Consider the following 22,512-nt stretch of genomic DNA (forward strand, 5'->3'; position numbering starts at 1 on the left):
ACCCTGGAGCCAGTACTGATCCAAGTAGACTAAGTATGAGCAGCTGTGGGAGGCTAGGGAGCCTCATTAGCTACCCAGGGGATCTCGCAGCTCCTCCCCTCACCACACACACCCCATACAATTTTATTTTATTTTTTTGCCTTCAAATGCCATCAAATACTCTCTAATAGGTGTGGAGGCAATATGCCATGTTTCTTGCCTAGGTGCATGTTTTTTTAAAAAGCAAAACATAAACACAGCTGTATAAGACAAATAACCAAATTTCAGAGACAAGCAAGGTAACTCTTAATCCATGGAGTTAGCTGGTGAAGTGTCTGCACATCAGTGTTCTAAAGTGAGTAGCTTTCAGCTGGGTATTATGGTTGTTCCAAAAAGCCTAGTGTTACTGGTACAAAAATCTGGTTTTTTAAAATTGGATTGAATTAGAAATTAAGGGAAATGTATATGTCCTCTGATTGACCTATTTTCCCTCCCATAATAGGATTTCATCAGACATACAGGCTTGCAAATGAAGACTGTGTTTGCCATCACATAGGAAAGCACAGTAAATGCAAGAGAGATAGTCAAAGAAAGTACCATGGTGTGGCATCTTCACCACTGTGAGCCACACCTCTTCTTAAAAAAATATAACATTTAGTTTGACCCAGACAGAACAACGTTTATGATTATACTGGAAAGGGCACTTTCTAAATGGTCTCAACTGAAGTAGCAAGAGTTGGTATAACTGTATCTAATCCACATTCAAACGCCATCTTCTCTCTCCTTCTCTCAATAAAGAGTAAAGCATTTAGTGATTTGTTGTTGCTGTTGTTTTTATTAAGATAATGTCAATCTGAAAGCAGAACAGACTGGCAGTCAGCAGGAAGAAAAACAAAACATCTGCTCCTTATCAAAAGGTATCATATATTGCATCAGTCATTTCAAGATAAAACTGGCTACCTACAGGGAAGGTTTTGTCATTTTCTCCTAAGAATGTGTGCCTAGGCCAAGTAAGCCCTTGTCAACAGTGGGGCATCTGATCCCTCTGGGAAGTTATGAAAAACAGTCTTGCCCAAGTCTTAAGTGGCAGATCTGTGAATGAAGAAAAAATTCTAGTACAAATGCTTCAGGTAAGAGAACAAGCAACCTACAAATGTGGGTTCAAGAAGGAATACTCTTCTCCAGCCTCTCCAGTTGCTCTTCGAGAAACATAATCCGCTCCTCAAGGTCCTTTTGTTCAATCAACAAAGATGTCTTTTCCTGTACAAACTGCCTGTAGTCCTGAAGCTGGTTCTCTGTCATGTATTTGGAAAGGATACCTGACACCACTCTTTCTCTGCGATCCAGGTTCTCCTTCAGGTCCTTTGCATCCTCCCGCTGCCTGGACAGGAGTCTGTGCCGCTCATTGAGTGAATACTGAAGATAAGAAGAAGAAAAAAAGACCAGCAACTTAAAATATGTGGGAATTAGTGTATTTTGCACAAAACACACACACTCAAAAGAAGCTGTTGTAAGATTTCTTCTGGAAAAAGTCACTGGATCCTACTAAATAATTACAGGACAAACCCCAACGTCCCTTTCTTGTGCAAAGAACTATTGCGTGTGCTGGCTTCTCAGCTCAAGTAGTTTCTGGATAAGGCAGACTATATAGAGTTGGCACTCCGTTTTCATGGGTGATCCATTCCAGACATACAACCCTGCAAAAATGGAGACTTGCACTTATTCAAGCTCCATAGGCTTGAATGGGGCATGCCCCCACGAGTGCATCTGGGGCACGCCCCATTCAGGATAATAGAGGTCGCCCCTCCATGTATAATCATGAACATGGATCTCATGTCTGTGAGAAGGGAGAGGTGATTTTAGATCCATTTCAGTCTGATTTCAGGCCTGGTTATGAGATGGAGACTGCTTTGGTCACCTTGGTGGATGCCTTACACAAGGAATCAGACCGGGGGAGCGTGTCTCAGAACTCAAGACAGTCCTGACCTGGCAAACGTAGGGGCTGCAGCCGCCCCTTTCAGTGCCAGATCAGAGCCATGGCAACTAAATGCTGCGTCCCCGATCTGGTCTTTTTGTGCCACAGAAAGGGTACCATAGCCGCCAGTGCTGCGGCTTTTTGGTGTTCCTTGGGCATTGCGTCATCTGGATGCAGCGCCAAAGGAATGTCATGATGCTGCCCACCATGTGGTGGGCTGTGCAGCATCACGCTGGCATGGGAGCAGAATCGGGGTGTGTGTCATGTAGATGCCATGACCCCATGCCAGTCTTTATCACTGGTCTCTCAAGGCTGTTTAGTCCCTGCAAAAATCTCCACACATGCAAAATTGCAACTGGTGGGGGTATGTTCATGGAAATTATGGTTCAGGAGTTAAACTTCTTTCCTTGCATACCACAGTCCTGATATGAGCCATAAAAGCAGCTCTTTATAGGTGTGGGGAGGACAACTTTCTAACATCACATGATGTTGGTTCTGCTGGACTTTTCAGTAGCTTTTGATAGCATCAACTGTGGTATCGTTCTGGGTCACCATACTGGGATGGGACTTGGAGAATTTATTGGCTCTGTTCCTTCTTGGAGGAGGGTGGTGCTGGGGGAATTTTCACTTGACTCCTTCGCCATTGCTTGTGGGATCCCTCAGAGTTCAGTATTGTCCCTTATGCTACATCTGCATCCCAACATCTACATGAAATGGTTGGAAGAGGTTGTCCAGAGTTCTGGAGTCAGATGTCCTCAGTATCCAGCTGATGATACCCAGGTCTATCACTCCTTTCAACCTAATTCCAAGGAAGCTGTTTCTGTATTAAACCTGTGCCTGGCAGCTGTAATGGACTGGATGAGAGCAAATAGATTGAAGCTTAATCCAGACAAGACAGAGATGGTCTTGGTCAGTCGAAAGATCTATGGGGATGGGGATTCAGTCTGTGATAAACAGAGTTACACTCTCCTTGAAGACACAGGCCCACAGTTTAGGGATATACCTGGATTCAGCACTGAGCCTGGAGGCCCAGATTTCAGCAGTGACCAGGAATGTATTTGTATAGTTAAAGTTTGTGTGTGTGCTGTACCCATTTCTGGAGAAGTCGGATTTGGCCATGGTAACATATGCTTTGGTTACATCTTGCTTGGATCACTGTTAATGCATTCTACATGGGACTGCCTTTGAAAATTGTTCAGAGACTTCAGTTGGCCCTACAGATTGCTTGCTGGGGGGAGCCTATAACTCCCTCATTACAACACCTTCACTGCTGCCACACTGTTTCTAGCCACAATTCAAAGTGCTGGTTTTGACCTATAAAGCCCTATGTGGCTTTATAGGCTCCCTTTATGAGCCCAGTAGAGCTCTAAGATTGTCTGGAGAGGCCCTTCCTATCACCTTCTCAAATTCATCTGAAAAGGAAGAGGCCTTCTTGGTGGCTGCTCCCAGATTTTGAAACCCCCTTCCTAGAGAGGCCAGAATGACCCTGTCCTTGCTCTCCTGTCAGCAAGCTAATACATTTGTATTCTGTCACACTTTTGGAAAATGACTGAGGTGGGCTTTTAAAGCTGTATGGTACTGTTTTAAAGATTATGTTGCTTTTAAATGAGATTTAATATTCAATGTTTTGAAATTCATAAATTAATTCTTTTTAAATTTTTATATTTATATTTTTTGAAGTTTTTGTATAGTTTTAATCTGTATTATTTTAAAATATTTTGTTAGCTGCCTTGAGACTCATTACTGAGAAAGGAGGATATAAATTAACAAACAACAACAACAGAAGCAGCAGCAGCTACTGCTGCTGTTTCTGCAAATGCTATCAGTAAGATTTGCAAGGCAATGATCAGATCAGTGGGAACCAGCAGCATGACTATATCACATGTCAATTCTAGTTACATGTGTGATTACCAAATGAAACCACCAGCAGTGGAGGACTGGCCACATCATATCAGTTTTCAAATTGCTGAAGGGATTACATTATCTACTGGGCCATAAAAGTGGTATCAAAAAAGGAATCAGAGCAGATGTCTGAACATTCCAATTTAGAGATGCCACATCTTCAGGGACACAGTAGCTAGAAAGTCAGATTGCAACTTATTTTACCAGAGGCAAGGTCAAAAAGTCTATCCTGTCCTGGGACTCACCTTCTCCTCAGCATCCGTGTTTTCATCCGTTTTCCCCATTGCATTCTGGACCCGAGCAAGGCGGCTGGAGAGGCACAGCAGCAGGCTCACCACCTTCTCCAGATCACCAATGAACATCAAGTAGCGCTCATACTCATTGGGCTTACAGAGACCTTGCACTATCAACTCCAGCTCTTTGCCATGTGCAGCATGAGCCTTAGCTTCACTCTGGATAAGCTCTTTCTCATCCCACAGAGCCTGCAGTTTCAATTGTATATTAGAAATAAGTTCTCTCTGAAAGAAAAGAAGCCATCATAAAATCAAGTCAGGTCTGATAAACAGATATTAATAGGGCAACCATGGGACAAGGAGTAAGAAACACGACAGAAACCCTGAAGGTAACTACAAGAGAGGTGTGTGAGAGTAATATTATATATATTAGAACTATTACAAGTTATACACACAAACACAAGCTTGTGTGCGTATATATGAATGAGAGCCAGAGTGGTGTAGTAGTTTGACCATTAGAACTGCAACTCTGGAGACCAGGGTTCGAATCCCGTCTCAGCCATGGAAACCCACTGAGTGACCTTGGGCAAGCTACACTTTCTCAGCTTCAAAGGATAGCAAAGGCAAATCACCCCTGAAGAAACTTGCCAAGAAAATCCTATGAGAGGTTCACCTTAGTGTCACCATATGTCAGAAATGACTTGAAAGCATACAACAACAACAACAACAACAACAACAACAAATATATCACCCAGTGGGTTTCCATGGCTGAGATGGAATTTGAACCTTGGTCTCCAGAGTCATAGTTTCAATGCACACTATTCTTTGGATGCCTAAACTATACTTCTAAATGCACAACTGAAGTTTTAAGCTACAACAATGCTAGAAATTTGCGGAATAAAGGAATATTTAAGGGGGGGGGGGGGGGCAGAATTGTTATTTGGGGGAGCCATGTCCTCATTTTGCACCCATTCCACCACCACCACCACCCCTTCCCCCAATGGAAAATAAAGGAAATTCAAGCCTATCCAGTTTTTTACATCTGCAAGTAAGGTCAGTTACTATTACATGTAGAGTCATTTATTAAGATTTATTCGAATGTTCCAAAAGAACTGCAAAATATGCTCCATAATAAGTGCTGGAATAAGGTTCAACCAACAGTCCAATCAGCTTCTATATGTAGCAGTGGCATCACTAGGGTTGGTGTCACCTAGTGTGGTAACTCATGGTGTTCTCTCCATGGATCTCCTCCCATACCACACCGTACAGTATCCTTAGTAATAAATCGTAATTCCCATATATCACTGAATGCTGTGACATAAACAACTAGCAACATTAAAATTATATCTTTAAATTACAATATCATACACACAGCCTAAATATATTTATATGTACATACTTTTATGCAGTTAAAATGAACATTAGGTAAGATGTTTTAAAATAAAAATGTTAAAGATTTTTTTTTAAAAAAAGGTTGGATGGCCATCTGTCGAGGATGCTTTGATTGAGATTTTCTGCATGGCAGGGGGTTGGACTGGATGGTCCTTGTGGTCTCTTCCAATTCTATGATTCTATGATTCTAAGTCTCAGGCCTTTAGTTTAGTACAATTTAATTTCAGCCACCCAGTTCAGTGATGTGGGGAGAGAGATGGGAAGGGAAGGTTAAAACTCATGGGGGACAAGATACATGTGCAGCAAAAATTGTGAGATTATTCAGATAGTTAGATTGGATGCTCATTGCCATTGGTAAGTGGGTATGGTTTTAATGTTGCAAAGAAGATATCCCATCATCCAAAGCCTTGGGAAGGATGTCAAGGGAAGGCTGACTCTCCACTTCTCAATATTCCCTCAGAACGTAGCCTTTCTCACATGTTGGGCAATTCAAACTATCCCATCTCCACTCTGTGATGAAAGGTTTTATTTTACAAAGGTCAAAAAGAGGGTGTTAGAAGCATTTTGCAGGAATGATAGAAGATGAATTATCTCTGAACATATTTGGAAAAAAATAATTTGCAACACACAATAAGAAAACATGGGCAAGCTGAACCCTTTGTTATTTAACTCTGTGGTAAGAAATTCAGCATTGCAGGATCATATGGCTGAAAAAAAAATCCCAGGAAAGCAGGATGCACATTTAAGTGGAAATAACATGCTTTAACAATCAGATCCATAGAGCCAGTGTGATGTACTGGTTTGAATGCTAGACCAGGGCACTGGGAGACCAGGGTTTGAATCTCTGCTAAGGCACAGACACCTACTAAGTAACCTTGGGCAAGTCATATTCACTCATCTTCAGAGGAAGTTAATGGCAAATCCCTCCTGGATCAGTCTTCCCTATAAGAGGATCACCACAACTCATGACTAACTTGAAGTCATGTTACAACAATTATCAGAACCCTTTCATCACTTGAGGGAACACGCCTTCAAAATATGGGTTCAGTGTCTCATCTGTTTTGAACCTCATTTACCTACTTTCTTGGATGTGATGTCATCTGCATCATTAAGGCTCTTTCTGTCTTCAATTCCATGAGATGGATCTGTTGCAGATTCATTGCTTCTTTGGCTGTTAAAACAGAGTACAACCAAACAGTAAGTACTTAATTTATTGTGTGACAAATAATTCACTTCACAAAAAGTGTTAAAGTTTAAAGAAGTGTTCTGGATTCTTTGAAATTACATATTTTCTCCCACTATCTCACTCTCCCAGGTACTCTCAAAAGTTTCATAAACATAAAACAGCCCTTGGTATGGTGCAAATAATATTTGATTCAATTTTGTTTCATATATATGTTAAAGAGGAATGGAATGCTAAGGGATGTTGTAGTTCAATTTCCATGGTGTCAAATGGGAATCCATCACCACCTCCTTCTGAAACTGTCCCTCCAAATATGCGTGTGTCATTTAAACACCATACCTCCAAAGTGACCCGAAACAGCTTTATTTTGGCCTGTCTGTACAGGCCCATAGTCAATGCTAAGATATCACAAAGACTCAATTGCATATCCTAGGATTCCATATCCGCCGGCCTGAGAGGGAGTTCAACAGGCAGGTCCAGCTCCATCAGGGCCAGCCTGAAGGAAGGAGACTCCACCCTCCATAACTGCCATCCGCCAGCCTGAGAGGGAGTTCACCAGGCAGGTCCAGCTCCATCAGGACTAGCCTGGAAGAAGGAAGAGCCCTCCCTCCAATCCATCTGCCTTGGTCCAGGCCTCAGAGGGAGAGAAGAACCACAGGACCTCATCCCCTTTCCCTCCACCATTCCCTTCTCCTTTTGTTTCATGTCTTTTAGATTGTAAGCCTGAGGGCAGGGAACTGACTGATTAAAAACAATAATTGTAAGCCGCTCTGAAAGCCATTAGGGCTGAAGGGCAGGGTATAAATACCTAAATAAATAAATGGCAGTTAAAATGGAATCACAGTACTATAACTGTGTTGTGTGCAAGAGCCTGCTTCTTATTATTTGGGAATATCACATATTATGTAACCCAAACCCTCCAGATATTTTGGGCTTCAACATCCAACACCTCTCTCAGAAACTAACCAGTGGTAACAGCTTTAATTGTTGTGTCTCTTCAAATTGCGAAGTGGAAGGCTTTCATGGCCAGCATCCATAGATTTTTGTGGGTTGTTTGGGCTATGTGGCCATGTTCTAGAAGAGTTTCTTCTTGACATTTCGCCAGCATCTGTGGCTGGCAGCCAGCCACAGATGCCAGCCACAGATGCTGGCAAAACATCAGGAAGAAACTCTTCTAGAACATGGCCACATAGCCCGAAAAACCCACAAAAATCTCTTCAAATTGTTTATGACTTGTGGCACTCCCTAAGTGAACCTATCATGGGATTTTCATGGCAAGATTTATTCAGAGGGAATTTGCCTTTGCCTTCCTCTGAGACTGCGAGTGTGTGATTTGCCCAAGGTCACCCAGTGGTTTTCCATGGGGATTTCGATTGAGGATTCGAACCCTGGTCTCCAGAGTCATAGACCAACTCTCAAACCACTATACCACTATACCACACTTGGTCAGGGACTATGGCAGTCCAAAACATCTGGAAGGCAAAATTTCCCCACCCCAGTTCACTGGGGAAACAGTAGGTCACAGCACAATTGTAATTTTGTTATGCTGGAAAATCCACTTGGAAGGAAGACATTTTATTCCATCTCAGTCTTTTTAGCTATCCAACCCAATATTTTTTATTCTTAACAGAATAAACAGTACTTTTAACAGTAGCAATCTAGATTCTCAAAAAGAGATCTTCTGCATCACCTGCTATTTTATGCTTTTAACTGGCGATTCTAGGGACTGAACCTTGGACCTTATGCATATGAAGCATGTACTTTACCACTGAGTATCAAAATTAGATAATATGTTTGTCCTATCTTTGGAAGCAGTGCTCCCTCAAGTGGCAAAATATATATGTTTGCCCTGGCATATATTTATCTTCCTTGAAAAGATAAGGTCTTTGCTTTGTGAGTGATCATTGAAGGTAAACAGACTTAATTTGTTGATGGCTAAGGCATATAGCTTTGAAGAAAGCTGTTGTCAATGAGAAAAAGATGCTAACGGCAGTGAATATGCATTTCCCTATACATTTCACTTTCAGCTTTTGGGTTTTTCCCCCCCAGAAAACTTTGCACCACACAATTTGCAGAATACTGTGGAATCAAGACCTTTGTAATTATTTCCTCTACTCTTAACATATTTTACAGCAATGGCATTTATATAATCTAATTCTTCTCATGTGTTGGTAGTTCACACAGCTGTTAACACCAACAGGACAATCCAATTTCCCCCTCATCCCAGCCTGCCCCAAAGGAGATTACCTGAGGTTATGTGACTCTCAAACTTACTCGTTTTCTTGAACAATCTGAATTCCCTCCTTCTTTCTGCTGGGTCTGCTTGACACAGAAAAGTTCACAGGGAAAAGGCCTTCCATGAGCTCTAAAGCAGTTTTCCTAATGGGATGGGGCATGAGGATATCAACCAGGGACTTGTCTTTGGCAATAATCTCAGTAGCAAGATCTTCACACCTCTGGTCCTCTGGAGATTTTGATTCAGCCATAAATAAACCTGCGTCTTGCACTGGAGAGCTGCTTTTACATTCGTTCTGCAAGGCTTCTGGATTTGCTAATGGATGCCTTGTATTTTCATGTCCTTGGGTGTCTAACAGAACTGTGCAACAGTGTTGCCTGCTCTCTGAGGGATGTGTTGTATCATTTGCCTGTTTGTGCTGCCACTGAGATGCACAGGACATGTGGGAGTTTTCACTGATTTCTTTCTTCAGCTGAGAATTTGTGTTGTTCTTTTCTTTGAGGGAGAAAGCTGGAGATTCAAGAACCATCCCTGAGCAACATGAATTCCCTGCTGAATTCTCATCATCTCCACTCTCTCCAAAATTAGATTTTTCTTTCTCAGGGAGAGGGAAGCTAGAAGAAAGAATTATGTAATTACATACAAAATTATATAACACAAGAGTGCCACATTTTAAACATTCTGATTCTGCTCCTGTGTCATGACACATGAGAATCTAATAAATAGAACTTTCTGGCCTGAAGATATGAGGTAAAATAAGCAGCACCTTTTAAATTTTTATCTGTGTTTAGCTGTACTGCTTCCACTTACAGCAGCACATTTGACTGACCTCATTCATGCCAAAGAAATTTCCACACAACTTGGCAATTTTTGTTTTTGAATAGCCTGGGATCACTGTACTAAGTCTGTAACATGACAGCATAATCCTATGCATGACCACTCTATAGTAATATCCTCAGAAGGCAAAAGAATTTATGCTGAAGTTAGTGCATGTATAGAATCATGGAATCATAGAATCATAGAATAATAGAGTTGGAAGCGGCCACAAGGGCGATCCAATCCAACAGATGGTCATTCAGCCTCTGCTTAAAAACCTCCAAAGAAGGAGACTCCACTACACTCCGAGGGAGTGTGTTCCACTGTCAGACAGCCCTTACTGTCAGAGGTTCCTCCTAATGTTGAGCTGGAATCTCTTTTCCTGGAGCTTGCATCCATTGCTCCGGGTCCTAGTCTCTGGAGCAGCAGAAGACAAGCTTGCTCCCTCCTCAATATGACATCCTTTCAAATATTTAAACAGGGCTATCATATCACCTCTTAACTTTCTCTTCTCCAGGCTAAACATCCCCAGCTCCCTAAGTCGTTCCTCATAGGACATGGTTTCCAGACCCTTCACCATTTTGCTCACCCTCCTTTGGACACTCTCCAGTTTCTCAACGTCCTTTTTAAATTGTGGCACCCAGAACTGGAAGCAATATTCCACGTGAGGCCTGACCAGAGCAGAATAGAGTGGGACTATTATGTCCCTTGATCTAGACACTATACTTCTATTGATGCAGCCTAGAGGAGTAGGGAAAATGCAGCCCATGGGCCTTATGGGACCTCTAAATTCCTGTTTTGTGGCCAGGGACTTAGCCCCTGAAAGCATCCAATGCTCCATTAAAAATAATCATGTGAATTTTGGCTGCTTTTAACCCCAAAATCACACAAAAGCCCACCAATCAGATAACACAGCACCCACACAACCCCAGGTCCCCCTCCCTACTTCCCTTTCAACTCAGTCCCATACAAAATGATGACAGGAATTAACTTGGTCTAGGAGAGAAAAATTGGCCCTGGTCCCTATGTAGTTCCTTACCCAGTTTATTGGGCTAAAGTCAGGGCTCCCACTGAGGGACAGAGACATGTATCTTACCAATGGGTTTCTAACCAGTGGGTAAGAAAAACCTGTTGCACAAGGGAAAGACTGAGGATAAACTGTATATCAAGGGTGGGGAAGTGCAGCCTGTGGGCCACATGTAGCCCATGAACACCACTTTTACAGCTGCAAAAACACATGACAGTCCCAAAGGCTTACACATCCCACTCCAAATATCAAGTGATTTTTCAAATGAGGAGGCAAAATCACATCAAACACACTGAACTGTTCACAAGCACTGTGGTTCACTTTTTCCCCTCATCCCGCCCATACAAATCTTGAAAATGAGCTACAAAATGTTCAAATGAGTCTCAGAGTCACTTCAGATGAGCTTCTGATACAGCTCAGGGGCAGGGGCTTCCCTGCCTGGGATGTCACTAGGGGGGTGTATCACTAGGAGTGTGTCCCTAAGGTGGTGCAATGGGATGGGCCACACTGGGTGACATCCCAGATAGGAGTGTCACCCAGTTGGATAGTACATCTTGGGTGGGGGGGGGGCGGACGCCCTTCTGGGCCCTGCCCAGCCATGGCAACAGGGGGCTCGGGGGGGGGGGGGGGGGGGCTGCTGAGAGGACTGAGCATGCCCCCCACCTCATTGCCAGAATGCTTAGAATGGTGGCATGGCGGTGACATGGGGGGCATGTTTGGCCCTCTCAGCAGCCCTCCCCACAGCCTTCTGAGTTCTGTTAGGCCATGGACACATGGAATTCAAAAGGCAGTCTGCCATCCCCCCCTCCACCCTAAGATGTCAAAACACCTACCACACAATTGCTTATCCCTGCTAAAGATCATGCCTAAGGATATTTATAGAAACTTATTTCCTTGTTTCTATTGTCCAGATTTTGCAATCTTTGCTACAGCCAGTCAGAAGCAGTGTAAGAGCAATCTTGAGCAATACTCTGAACTTCTGGAACTCCTGATCTGCTCCTACACCTAAGGCCATTCTGTGGAATAGAAAAGTATGTCTCTTCACTTAAATTGAGGCTATGCGAGATGACACTATTTGTTTTACACTATTTGACAGCATATTTCACATCAGGAGATAGACCAAAATAACCTAAATTCATCAGATCCCATCTGATCTTGGAAGGTAAGCAGAGTCAGGCCTGGTTAGTAAACTGGATGGGAGGCCACCAATGAATACTTGGTGCTGTAAGTTACATTTAGAGGAAGGAATGGGCAAAACCACCTCTGAGTATTCCTTGCCCAAGAAAATCCTAAGAAACTCATGGGGTCTCTATAAATTGATAAGCAATTTGAACCACATACATATACATCACATCAAGAAGTCCTTGGTGCACAGGCAGATAGGGAGAGACACCTGCTTGGAACGGCAAAACAAAGCACCATAAGACAGGGGCAAGGGCTAGTCCTTCTGCCAGTATGGTTTGCAGGTCCCAGAGTAAGTAGTCTATTTCGCTCATGATTTCAGTTTTGATGCAAATGTGGATAATGTCAACTGCACATTACAGCACAAATTCAATGCTACCCTAACAATTGTTTTCTATTCCATTCAGACCTCAAATATAACACAAGAACCCATGGAACTCAAATAAGCTTCTAAATGTGTACTTCAGAAACACCCCAGATCTTTCTGGGAATTTTTCCTCATGAACTGTTGCATCTGAAAAAAGATGTTCCAGGGAGCTTTTAGAGCAGAATACAAATTGCCTCCACTTAAGCCTTAAGGTATCAAATGAGATTTAATGAAATAATTGCAACTTTTTCTCAGTGAAATGTGCATAGACCTATACAAATAGATAGATAGACAGACAGACAGACAGATAGACAGATAGACAGACAGACAGACAGACAGACAGACAGCATGCTCTCAGTAATTGTCAAAGAGCTGAAAGAAGTTTCAGCAAGCTAAGTTTCAGCAATCCAGAACTGTAGGTGTTCTACAGTGAGAGAAGAACACTTAAGTTACCTAAATGGAAATCTACAAGAAAAAAATATAATAATAATAATAATAATAATAATAATAATAATAATAATAATAGATTTATTTCTAGCCCACCCTATCACAGAGAACCCAGGTAGGTTACAACAATAAAATACATTAAAGTTACAATAAAATCCAAGAAAACAATCCCTATACCCACCCCCCATTCCCAATGCTAAAACAGGATTAAAGAGTCATAGTATAAAAGCATTAAAAACTATTAAAACATTAAAACATTCAACTAGAATTTGGAGGAAAATAAGCAGACGAGGAGGCATTTTTCATGATCATGATCATGTTCATGTCAGGTTTGTATCCAGATCTATATTTCTATATCTATATCTCTATATCTGGGGAGGGGTAACTAAGTTGGAAAGGCCTTCTGGAAGAGATCCATCTTGAGTGCTTTCTTAAAAGCTGTCAGAGTGGAAATGTGGCGGATCTTCTCCGGCAGGTCGTTCCATAATTTTGGAGCAGTAGTAGAGAAGGCCCTCTGGGAAATGTGTTTGTCGGTTTCAATAGAATTGATTCAGTAGATATAGCCATTAGCTTTTAGTCTTTCAATGTTGTGATTTAAACTGTGAGTATGAAGAAAATAAACCTTCAGAAGCTGCTTGATTTTCCCTATCAGGGACGTAGCCAAGGGGGGGGGTCTTGGGGTCTGGACCCCCCCTTCCATTAGAGAAATGAATGGTGTGTGCTGCTGCACCGCCACACCCAAGCCCCATTATAATGGTGGCACTTAGTCTGGACCCCCCCCCTTCCTAAAATCCTAACTACGTCCCTGTCCCTATCCTCCTTCACTAAAGTAAGAATAGGCACAAATATATTTTTCTGTCCTCTCACAACTCAGGTTTCAACCTCTTTTCTTTGAAGGCTAGATCAGGGAATGAGAAGTACTTGGAAAGTTAACATTGTTCTAGCAAAAGTTAACATTGTTCTAGCAAAAAGTCAAGAGTACTATCCTGACTGACAAGCAAAGGCTCTCCCCATGCAAACTTCTGAAAAATGTACATTTTAAATGCCATAAAAAGGAGGAAGGGAGATGGAGAGAAACAGGAATGCGGCAGTACTGTGGATCCTATAATATTCTGTTCCACAGCTGTACAAATATGCTTTTTACCTGAGGATTTAATATCACACTATACTGCATGTGAAGAAGTGGGTTTTTTCTTCTCTCTTGCTTCCTCCTTTTTATGCTGCAAGAGAGTAACATGGCTACTATCAAAACTACTATTTTAAGCTGATGCAGAAATAAAGCACTTTAACTTCCATGGCTCAATGCTATTGAATTCTGGGATTTGTAGTTCATTGTGGCACCAGAGTTCTCTGACCAGGAAGGCTAAATAACTCACAATATTACAAATCCCAGAATTCCACAGCATTTGAGTCACAGAAGTTAAAGAAGTGTCTGTCAAATTGCTTTATTTCTGCAGTGTAGCAGCAGTCCTTGATCCATGATGGATCTGAATTCGCATGCCAAAAGAGTGCATAAACTACAAGAAATCCATTGCCTCAAAATAAGAATACAGTATTTACCTGACATTTTGTCTTTCCTTGGTTTGCTTTCCTTTTGTGTTCTGTAGAGCTGAAGCAGCAGAGGCAGGTTCTGGTGCCTTCCTGTCTCCCGCTGAACACTGACTTTGTCCATGGAAGGAGGGAAGGTCTGAGGCTGTTTCTGAGCCACTGGCAAAAGAATTCTTAAAAACCTCACTGTCTATCTCACCTGGAGAAAAGACTGGTGATGGATAAACAGGCTCCACAGGTATGTTTGAGGATGCGATCCTACTACCCTCAGGAAGCAGAGGTGCATGACCTAGGGATGGATTCCCTAGGCTTATGAAAATCCTAGTGAGTTTATTACTTTTTGTGTTGTGAGGTGCTTCAAGCACATGAAAAGCTGAATTTAATTCCCTCAGAGATGTAGCATCCTCAGCAGGCGACTGCCTGGGCAGACATCTGGATCCAGGCTCACAATTCTGCTGCAGAACATTTTGATGGTTTGCTCCCTGACTGCTCTGGTTAGTCTCCAGCCCAGAGGACCCATGCCAGCCCTTCAGATGGTGAAGCTGGTCTGTACTTTGGCTCAGTGGTGACAGTATGACCCTTTCAGGACTTTCTGTTTCTTCCATAGATTTCCCTCTTCTTCCAGCTACATAAGCTCCTTGCTTTGCAGATCCCAATGCATCTTGTTTATCGACTTCCAAGTTCTCCTTCAACAGGGGGCTAAAACTGATTTCAAATGATATTTTAGTTTTTTTTTAAAAATCACCAACAATCTCATTTCATTCCCTATTAATGTAAATTCAAAATAATCAGCTTTTCCCCGAACAAGCCATGTTTTAGAACTGTACTTGACCTCAAGGGTGAATGCAGATCTGCAATTAATTCAACCCCTACACCTCACCAATGGGTGAATTTGATATCAGGGGAGCAGTGAATCTGCTCCAGGTTTTGGCCCAAACTTTAAAGGATCTATCCAAAGTTCTGAAACCTATTCTGGGGCTAGATTTCAGCACCTTGTATAGCAACTTTAAGGTCCAAACTAAAACCCAGAGCATATTCACCACTCCTCTGATATTACAGATGCCAGATGCCACTAGCCTGTCAGAGAGAGACCAGAGAACCAACTAGAAGAGAGAAGAGGTATTGTCTAACCCTGAGGTGCAGGAACCTTTGGCACTCCAGATGTTTTGGGCTACAATTCCAGCATTGGTTGAAACTGATGGGAGTTATAGGCCAAGAACACCTGGATAGTCAAGACTCTTCAAATCTTGCTTTAATCATATATTTCCCAGATGCTTTTCATTCACAACAAGGCTACCCCCTTCAGCTGTTAGGAAGAGAGGGAAGCCTGCATTTAAAAAAATCTCTTGAGGAGAAAAGCAGCTTGGAGGGGAAGGTTGCTATTGAGTGGGCACACAGTTGGCAAGGAAAAGGTGCACAATTACCTCTGCTTTACTTGAAGCAGCTGTTTTGCCCCATTAAAAAAAGCAGATTTACCTTTCCCTGCTGCTCTGTCATCTTAATCTGTAAATCTACCTTAATATGTTTTTACGTGGCTGCTACTGTCAAAACCTTTTACCTGCTCATACCTAATAATACTACTATTATGGTATTTACACTTTGCACATGCATTGTTACTCTAAGTGGTTATATTTTTATTATATATTTTCTTGCTGTTAGCCGCTATGGTAATGCATATAGCAAGATAGTATGTGCTATATATTTAACAAATAAATCTGTGTCTCCTTGCTGTCTTGCAACCATTCAGGTACAAGTTTGGAAGGAGGTCTGTTCACCAAACAACCAGAAATGGAAACAGGAGGGAAATGCTCACCTCCAAAAGGGAAAAGTAAAAAAATAAAATAAAAGATTTACAAAATAAGTAACAATGTCAGTATGTGCATGTCTTTGTATGTTTGTGTGCATTTAAAAACAATTAGCTAGAAAAACCCTGATCTTGTAATATGGTTAAGTATTCCAAAGCAATCACTGTTAGGTAGATATAATCATGTTAATAGACATGCTAACTGATTTTATAGAAAACTTTCCCTATGATTATTTAGTTATGCCCCCTCAAGAGTGTTTAAAGTAATGGCTTCTTCTCCTGGGCCCCAATCCCTTTAGCTAATTAACTTTGGCTAATCAGGTTTGGAGTGTGTGAAGAACAACAATGGCAAGGACATGCTCATTTGATGTTGTAATACAAACAATAAGAAGCAGATGTCTACACTTGCAGACAATAAAGGCACACTTGAGGATTATAAAATGATCAATACTCTTTTAAAAGATTGTTAACTGTGTACAGCTAATAAATCTGAAACAATTATATGACTGCTTCAAAGCCAGTGCTGCAATGCAGCTATTGGACCGCATTTTATTTTGGAAAATAATTGAAAGGTACAAGAAACTGAGCTAACAGATTAAGTTCAATAACTTAATTGAACTTCTGCCAATAAAATATAATAAAATAGATCATCCATGAACTATAAATCTTTCCTAAAGACCAGGAAAATGATATCTCTCAAGTATTTTTCCAGTTCTTCTTCATTTGTCCTCAGCTACTTCTGGGGTTTTATGCTCAAAATGCTCAAAAATGTACAAACTTTCCCCTTGTAATTTAAAGTTCTGTTTTAAATACATTTCTTGCAGTCAATGCTAAATCTGAATCTTATAAACAGATTCAGTGCAGTCTTCCACTTTTGTACTTCTTTGCTTCCATCTAAACACTCTAAGTGCTATTTCTGCAGGGGATCAGATGGTGGGGCTATGATCTCAAAGAATGGAAATATTAGAAGTGGCTGTTATAGTGCCTTCCAAATAAGGAGAAGAGTGCCCTCCTCAGTTCTTTTTTTGTAGCTGTTTCACTTATTATTTTTCCATGACACTAAAAAAGGCCAGTGCTTGTTGGACAATCACTGAGAGATTTTGGGAGTTGTCATCCAAAAACGTAATTTTTCTGACCTTTGAAAATAACTATTATCTTAAACTGAGGAAGTAAATATTGTCAGATAATGATTGGTTTAAAAAAATCTATTTCTTGTGTTGCTACATATTCTAATTAAAATTCTCAGGCTTGAAGAGACCATTTGAAATCCTAAAGTTTCCTAGCATTTTAAAGGGGTGATGTGAAGACTGTTCTTCCACGAAATAGTTTTCACTGACTGCCGCCTTGGACAGGAACAAGTATAGAGTATAACAAGATATAACACACTCCGAAAATCCCGATCATAAGAACAGGCCCCTTGCATTATTACACACTTACCTGGGATGTGTTGGATAGTATCCATGGTCCTGAGATGATAATGCTGGACACGTTATAGAATCTATAGATGAATAGTAATCCTAAAAATGGGGGGGGGGGGGGGAGAAGTTAGCATGGATGAAATTTGTCTGCACAAGAGAACAGCTGATGAATGGCATACAGTGCCTCTCCCTTTCATATGCATGCTATCAAGGGATGGGGAAAAGTTATTTAAATTTACAATTCATTGTGAATTGACCTAATCATCCTTTCTGATGATTTGATTTGACACTGACACTTACAAAATATGTTGAGGGAAATTTACATTTTTAAAGTTTATTGCATGAAAATAAAATAAAAGTGCACTGTGTTGAAGGGCTGGGTGGGAGGTTCACACAAAAAGAATGGACAAGGCCCCACTCCTCTACCCTGACACCCATCTGAGCTTTTTTAGAGGAAGTGTTTGAATTTCAACAACTGAGCCATTTCTGACTTACCCTAAAACATGAGTGGGCAAACTGAAGCCCATGTGCCACATCCAGCTCCTGAGGTCCATTTTTGTCCCCCTCCAATTTTTTACTCCAAAATGCCCCCATGTGGCCTCTGGAGGATGTGGAGGGCATTTCTACCATGTTTGTGACCCCCAGGGATAAGAGAAAATTCACATTTTAAATAAAGCATTTGCCCCAAAATGTTCTCTAGAGGCACAGGGGTATTTCCACCATGATATGGAGGCCCCTGGACCAATATAGACCCCAGAGAATCCTTTTCCACATAAGAAGTAGCTTCCATTGGTCAAAAAAGGCCTCTCAGGTTTTAAGTGGCTCAGGAAGTCCTCAAAATATGGTGGCAATGCCTGGCATGCCCCCTAGTGGGTATTTGGGTCCTCCAGGTCCCCTGGGGGGCAATATGGTCCCCAAGCCTTCCATAGTTGCCCACCCCTGCTTTAGAACCAGCATGGACAACTGCTCAAGGTCTGGAGGCCATATACACTGGACCTCAGAGACCTGCACACACACCCCCATAACTTTAATGAAGGTTCTTTGTTCAACAACAACAACAAAATTAAATATTTGTGAGCCAATCATTATTATGACATATAATAACAGCATCTTTTTCTACTCTCATGATCACTGTCCTCCAGTAGTGGCTGGTGACTCTCTCTCAATGGGACAGTGAATCCACTTGGGTTTTGAGTAACTTTAAAGTAGCTATCCAAGGTGCTGAACTATTTGGAAGACAGAGTTCAGCACATTTACTCTGTTAAAGCCTTGATTAAAACGTGGAGTGGAGTCACCACACCACTGACATGGGAGCTGCCAGCCACTACTGGGATGCTCTTTCATGTGACATAATACAGTCTTTGTGATCTTTCCAATAAAATTCAGCAGAGTAGTACATCTAGGCCCAAAGAAACCAACTTTCAGACTCCTGACAAAAGCAACTGATGACCAATATAGCACATTTGGCACAAATATTATGTTACATCTTAATAGGTACTTGCGTACCTGCACTGGAGTAGGAGTGGATTTTGATTTCCCATGGCCTCTGCTGGAGGTAGAAGAACATGAGTGATAAATACTTTTTGCCAAGGTGCTGGCATAGCTCCCTTCAATTCCAGAAGGTTGCACTCTTGAATTAGCCATTTCAGGGACAGGAGAATCAGCAGTCATGGTAGATGAAGGGGGGGAAAGTGGCTCTGAGATTCGCCCTGGAGGAAGATGTTGAGAGAAGCAGTCTGTATTTAATAACTTTTTGCTGGTACTAGAACTGGAGGGTCTGTCTTCCGAAAACCTCTTTGAATCTGAAGTCCTCTGTTGCAAAGGGGGCTTCTGTTGTGTGTTGTGGTTAGCAGTAGTAGGCCGCTGTCCAGTCTTTCGTTCCATGTACTCAAGAAGTGCATTGTGCTGTATTTGTTTCAGTTCTGCCTTAGAAAGAGCCCTGCCTTGAGCTCCAAGAGCTTTACTTCTAAGGACCCTGGTGTCTTGTTCACTTATCTCATCAGACCGGGACCTTGCATTTTTTGTCTTCCATGATGCACTTTGATCTCTCTGATCATCCAGCTGATTTAGTTTCTCAGGTTCAGAATAGGAGATCTTCTTCTGTTCTGCAGTGGCCCTTTTCCTGCCCCCAATTCGAGTGGCTTGTGGCCTTTTGGAATCATCCTCTCTATTGACATTTTCCAGTGGCTTGAGGGGAGGAATTGGTTTAGAATCCTCATTAGTACTAGATAATGACAAGGACCTGAGATGTTCAATGGATGGTCTTGAAGAGGGTTTTGGCTTCAGCCGAACAGGCAAGCTCATCTGTAAATCTTTTCTCTTGAAAGAAGTTTCTCGGAGGACTTTGCTCTGAGCAATTTTAAGTTTTTCCCGATAGACATTCTTGAATGCATCATCCACTGATGATGCGGGACTCCCCACAATTAACCTTTCATCTGTGCTGGTAGTATCCATATGGGTGTTACTGTCCCTGGGAATTTCTATTAGAGCTGCTGACACTTGGCAATTGTTTCTTGAAGATTTTGTAGAGAACTCTTCTTGTTCCAGAGTTTTATGAGTTTTGTGAGTCATAAAGTTAGAATTTTTCCCACCAGAAAGGTAATAAAGCAGAGGAGTTGTCTTTCTATTTATTTTTATACTGGCAGAGTTGTGCTGGGATTGACTTTCAGACTTCTTTAACAAATGTTGATTCTGAAAACCAATAGGCTCCAATGTTTCTTCTTGTCTTGGGTTCATAAGAAGGTCAGGGCTGCTGCTATTATCATTTCCTTGTGCTTTCCTAAATCCATTGCGTGGTTGGGCTGCACTGCTGTCTGCGTCATGGTTGTAACAAGATATGGTGTTGGTGGTCTCATAAATTTCACTATGAGGAGTTTCCATGAAGTTCAGACCATGAGAAGGTGATTTCTGCATTCTGGTTTGCTGTTTTAGAAGTGGATGCCAAACATTTCTGCTGTTTTCTTCCTTGGAACTGAAGGAACATTTCTTCTCTCCATAGTTGTCGATTGTCCTTAGTGCAGCCTCATTAGGATGAGAGCTGGAAATGTATTTTAAGCTGCATTTATATATATCCTGTTCCAAACCCGAATGATTGTCAATTCCGGACGGATGCAGAAAGCTGTCGAGCTCTCCCTCTGGTTTACTGGATCCGGCCAGGGTGCCTAACAAATCTGCTTCTGCGAAGGGTGGTTTGTGTACACTGCAGGAATAAAAATACTGTTTGTTCTCTTGTATATCATTAACAGCATTGTGGCTGGCTTGCAGTGAACGAGAGGACTTAGAGTTCATCGCCTCGGGAATTTTATAAGCGTGGATTGTATTTTGAGCCCACAAAATCTTCTGAGAAGAATTAGATCTTAATTTTTCTTCCACAATCGCAGAAGATGCTGTGAAAATGGGAAAGTTACTTTTATTTGTGGCATAAGGGTCAGCAGAATACCAAATATCACCCTTTTCTGTGACCAAATTCTCATTTTCATATCTAGTGTGCCAATTATCATTGTAGCAGTTTACTGGGGGATCAAATGGGAGGACTTTGCTGGGATTTTGCATGTACGCATCTCCTTGTTCACTCTGGTCAAAACAAATTCCAGGAGGCTGCCCTCCATTTCTGTTAGCTTTACAGCTGTCCACTCGAGTTGGTGGGGACGGTGGGTGAGGAAGAGGAGATGCAAATCTGGCCAGCGGTGATTGTATCTCATATGACATCCCTGGGATAGGAGTACTTCCATATATTTGGTTGTGACCAGTTCTCTCCATCTTTCCTATTGCCTTATTTTCATGCATTTGTCTAAACTCAGTATTTATTGCACTGGGATTATAAATACTTCTTACATATCCTGAGTCCATATAAGGCAGCTGGTCTAGAGGCAGAGGGTCATTTTCAGTGTAGCATAATGGGGCAGGATACTCTGGAAGATTGGAACCCCCTGAGAAAGAACTGTATGCAGAGTCTGCTTTTCCAGGAATGTGTAAGCACTGATCTATGCCACTGAGAGGTTTCTCTGATCCAAATATGCTAGCATCACAGTGGGAGACCACAGGCTCCAAGAGCTCCTCTGTTCTGCGGTCATGTCTCAGGTTCCATCTGGAAGCTTCATGCTCATAAGAAGACATCTTCTCCCTTACAAATCAATCCTGTCCTCCAGAAAAGCACCTGGGATACAATGAAGACGTCTTTGGTCTTCTGGTCAAGAATTTGCATATTTCTTTGTTTCATATGTCACTACCACATTTCATGAGCTGAGGGATGGATCCTAGAAAAGAAAAGAACCAATTGAAATACACCAGTGAATGACTTTTTAGTGAAATATCCTCAGGAGGGATGTATCAGCAAAATATTTATCACTGAAATATAAGTACTTTTAAATTGCTTCTATCCAGTGATGTGTATTGAAGACAAAGTAGTTTATATCTTAGAGTAAAATCTCAACACAAAAATTTCTTCTTTGACTAAATAAACTTCTGAAAACCTGGCCCAAAATTTGGTGGATAGTTCCAGCCATCACAGATCTATAGAATCAAAAAATGAATTGTGTCTACTCTGTTTGTGCATTTACTCCATGCTACATAATCATTAGTAATATTGTACACTTTGATGTTGTCACCTGATGGAGTATTAGAAAGCTATAAAATATAGACAAAAGTGGAATTTCAGTCTTCTAACTGAGTAGTGTGGTGTAGCGGTTTGAACATTAGACTACAACTCTGGAAATCAGGGATCAGTTCCCTATTTGGCTATGGAAACCCACTGTGTGACCTTGGGCAACTTGCACACTCTCAGCTCCAGAAAACGCCATGATAGATTTGCTTAGGCTCATCATAACTTGGAATCATCCTGAAGGCACACAACAACACAACAAAACAGGGCAACAGTCAAGAGGCCTCCATTCCAGAGAGGGCCCTCATGCCAACTCCCCTTGCCCACTGTTTGCCCTCTTTAAACACTGTTTCTTGATGTCCCCTCCACCACTGCCACCATCATTTATACCCCCACCTTTCCC

At 41.7% G+C, this 22,512-nt stretch overlaps 1 protein-coding gene across 3 annotated transcripts; it reads right to left on the reverse strand.

The window, feature by feature from the left end:
• Positions 1-791: 791 nt before the first annotated feature.
• On the reverse strand, positions 792-21,750 carry SHROOM1 (shroom family member 1). 3 transcript variants are annotated; one of them, XM_042451029.1, is made up of 7 exons: positions 19,016-21,739; positions 17,529-17,608; positions 14,300-14,992; positions 8,939-9,514; positions 6,562-6,652; positions 4,102-4,374; positions 792-1,395 (listed from the first exon to the last, which is right to left on the reverse strand). In XM_042451029.1, exons 1-7 carry the CDS (start codon positions 21,623-21,625, stop codon positions 1,141-1,143), a joined length of 4,578 nt encoding a protein of 1,525 aa, XP_042306963.1. In that variant the 5' UTR covers positions 21,626-21,739; the 3' UTR covers positions 792-1,140. The 3 variants fall into 3 exon arrangements, 2 of the variants coding, with proteins under 2 accessions (XP_042306963.1, XP_042306964.1); XM_042451030.1 differs by lacking the exon at positions 792-1,395 and having other exon boundaries at positions 4,216-4,374; positions 6,558-6,652; positions 19,016-21,748; XR_006102096.1 differs by lacking the exon at positions 792-1,395 and having other exon boundaries at positions 4,335-4,374; positions 8,912-9,514; positions 19,016-21,750.
• Positions 21,751-22,512: the final 762 nt, after the last annotated feature.

Source organism: Sceloporus undulatus, chromosome 2 (assembly GCF_019175285.1).
Source record: "Sceloporus undulatus isolate JIND9_A2432 ecotype Alabama chromosome 2, SceUnd_v1.1, whole genome shotgun sequence".
NCBI lineage: Eukaryota > Metazoa > Chordata > Lepidosauria > Squamata > Phrynosomatidae > Sceloporus > Sceloporus undulatus.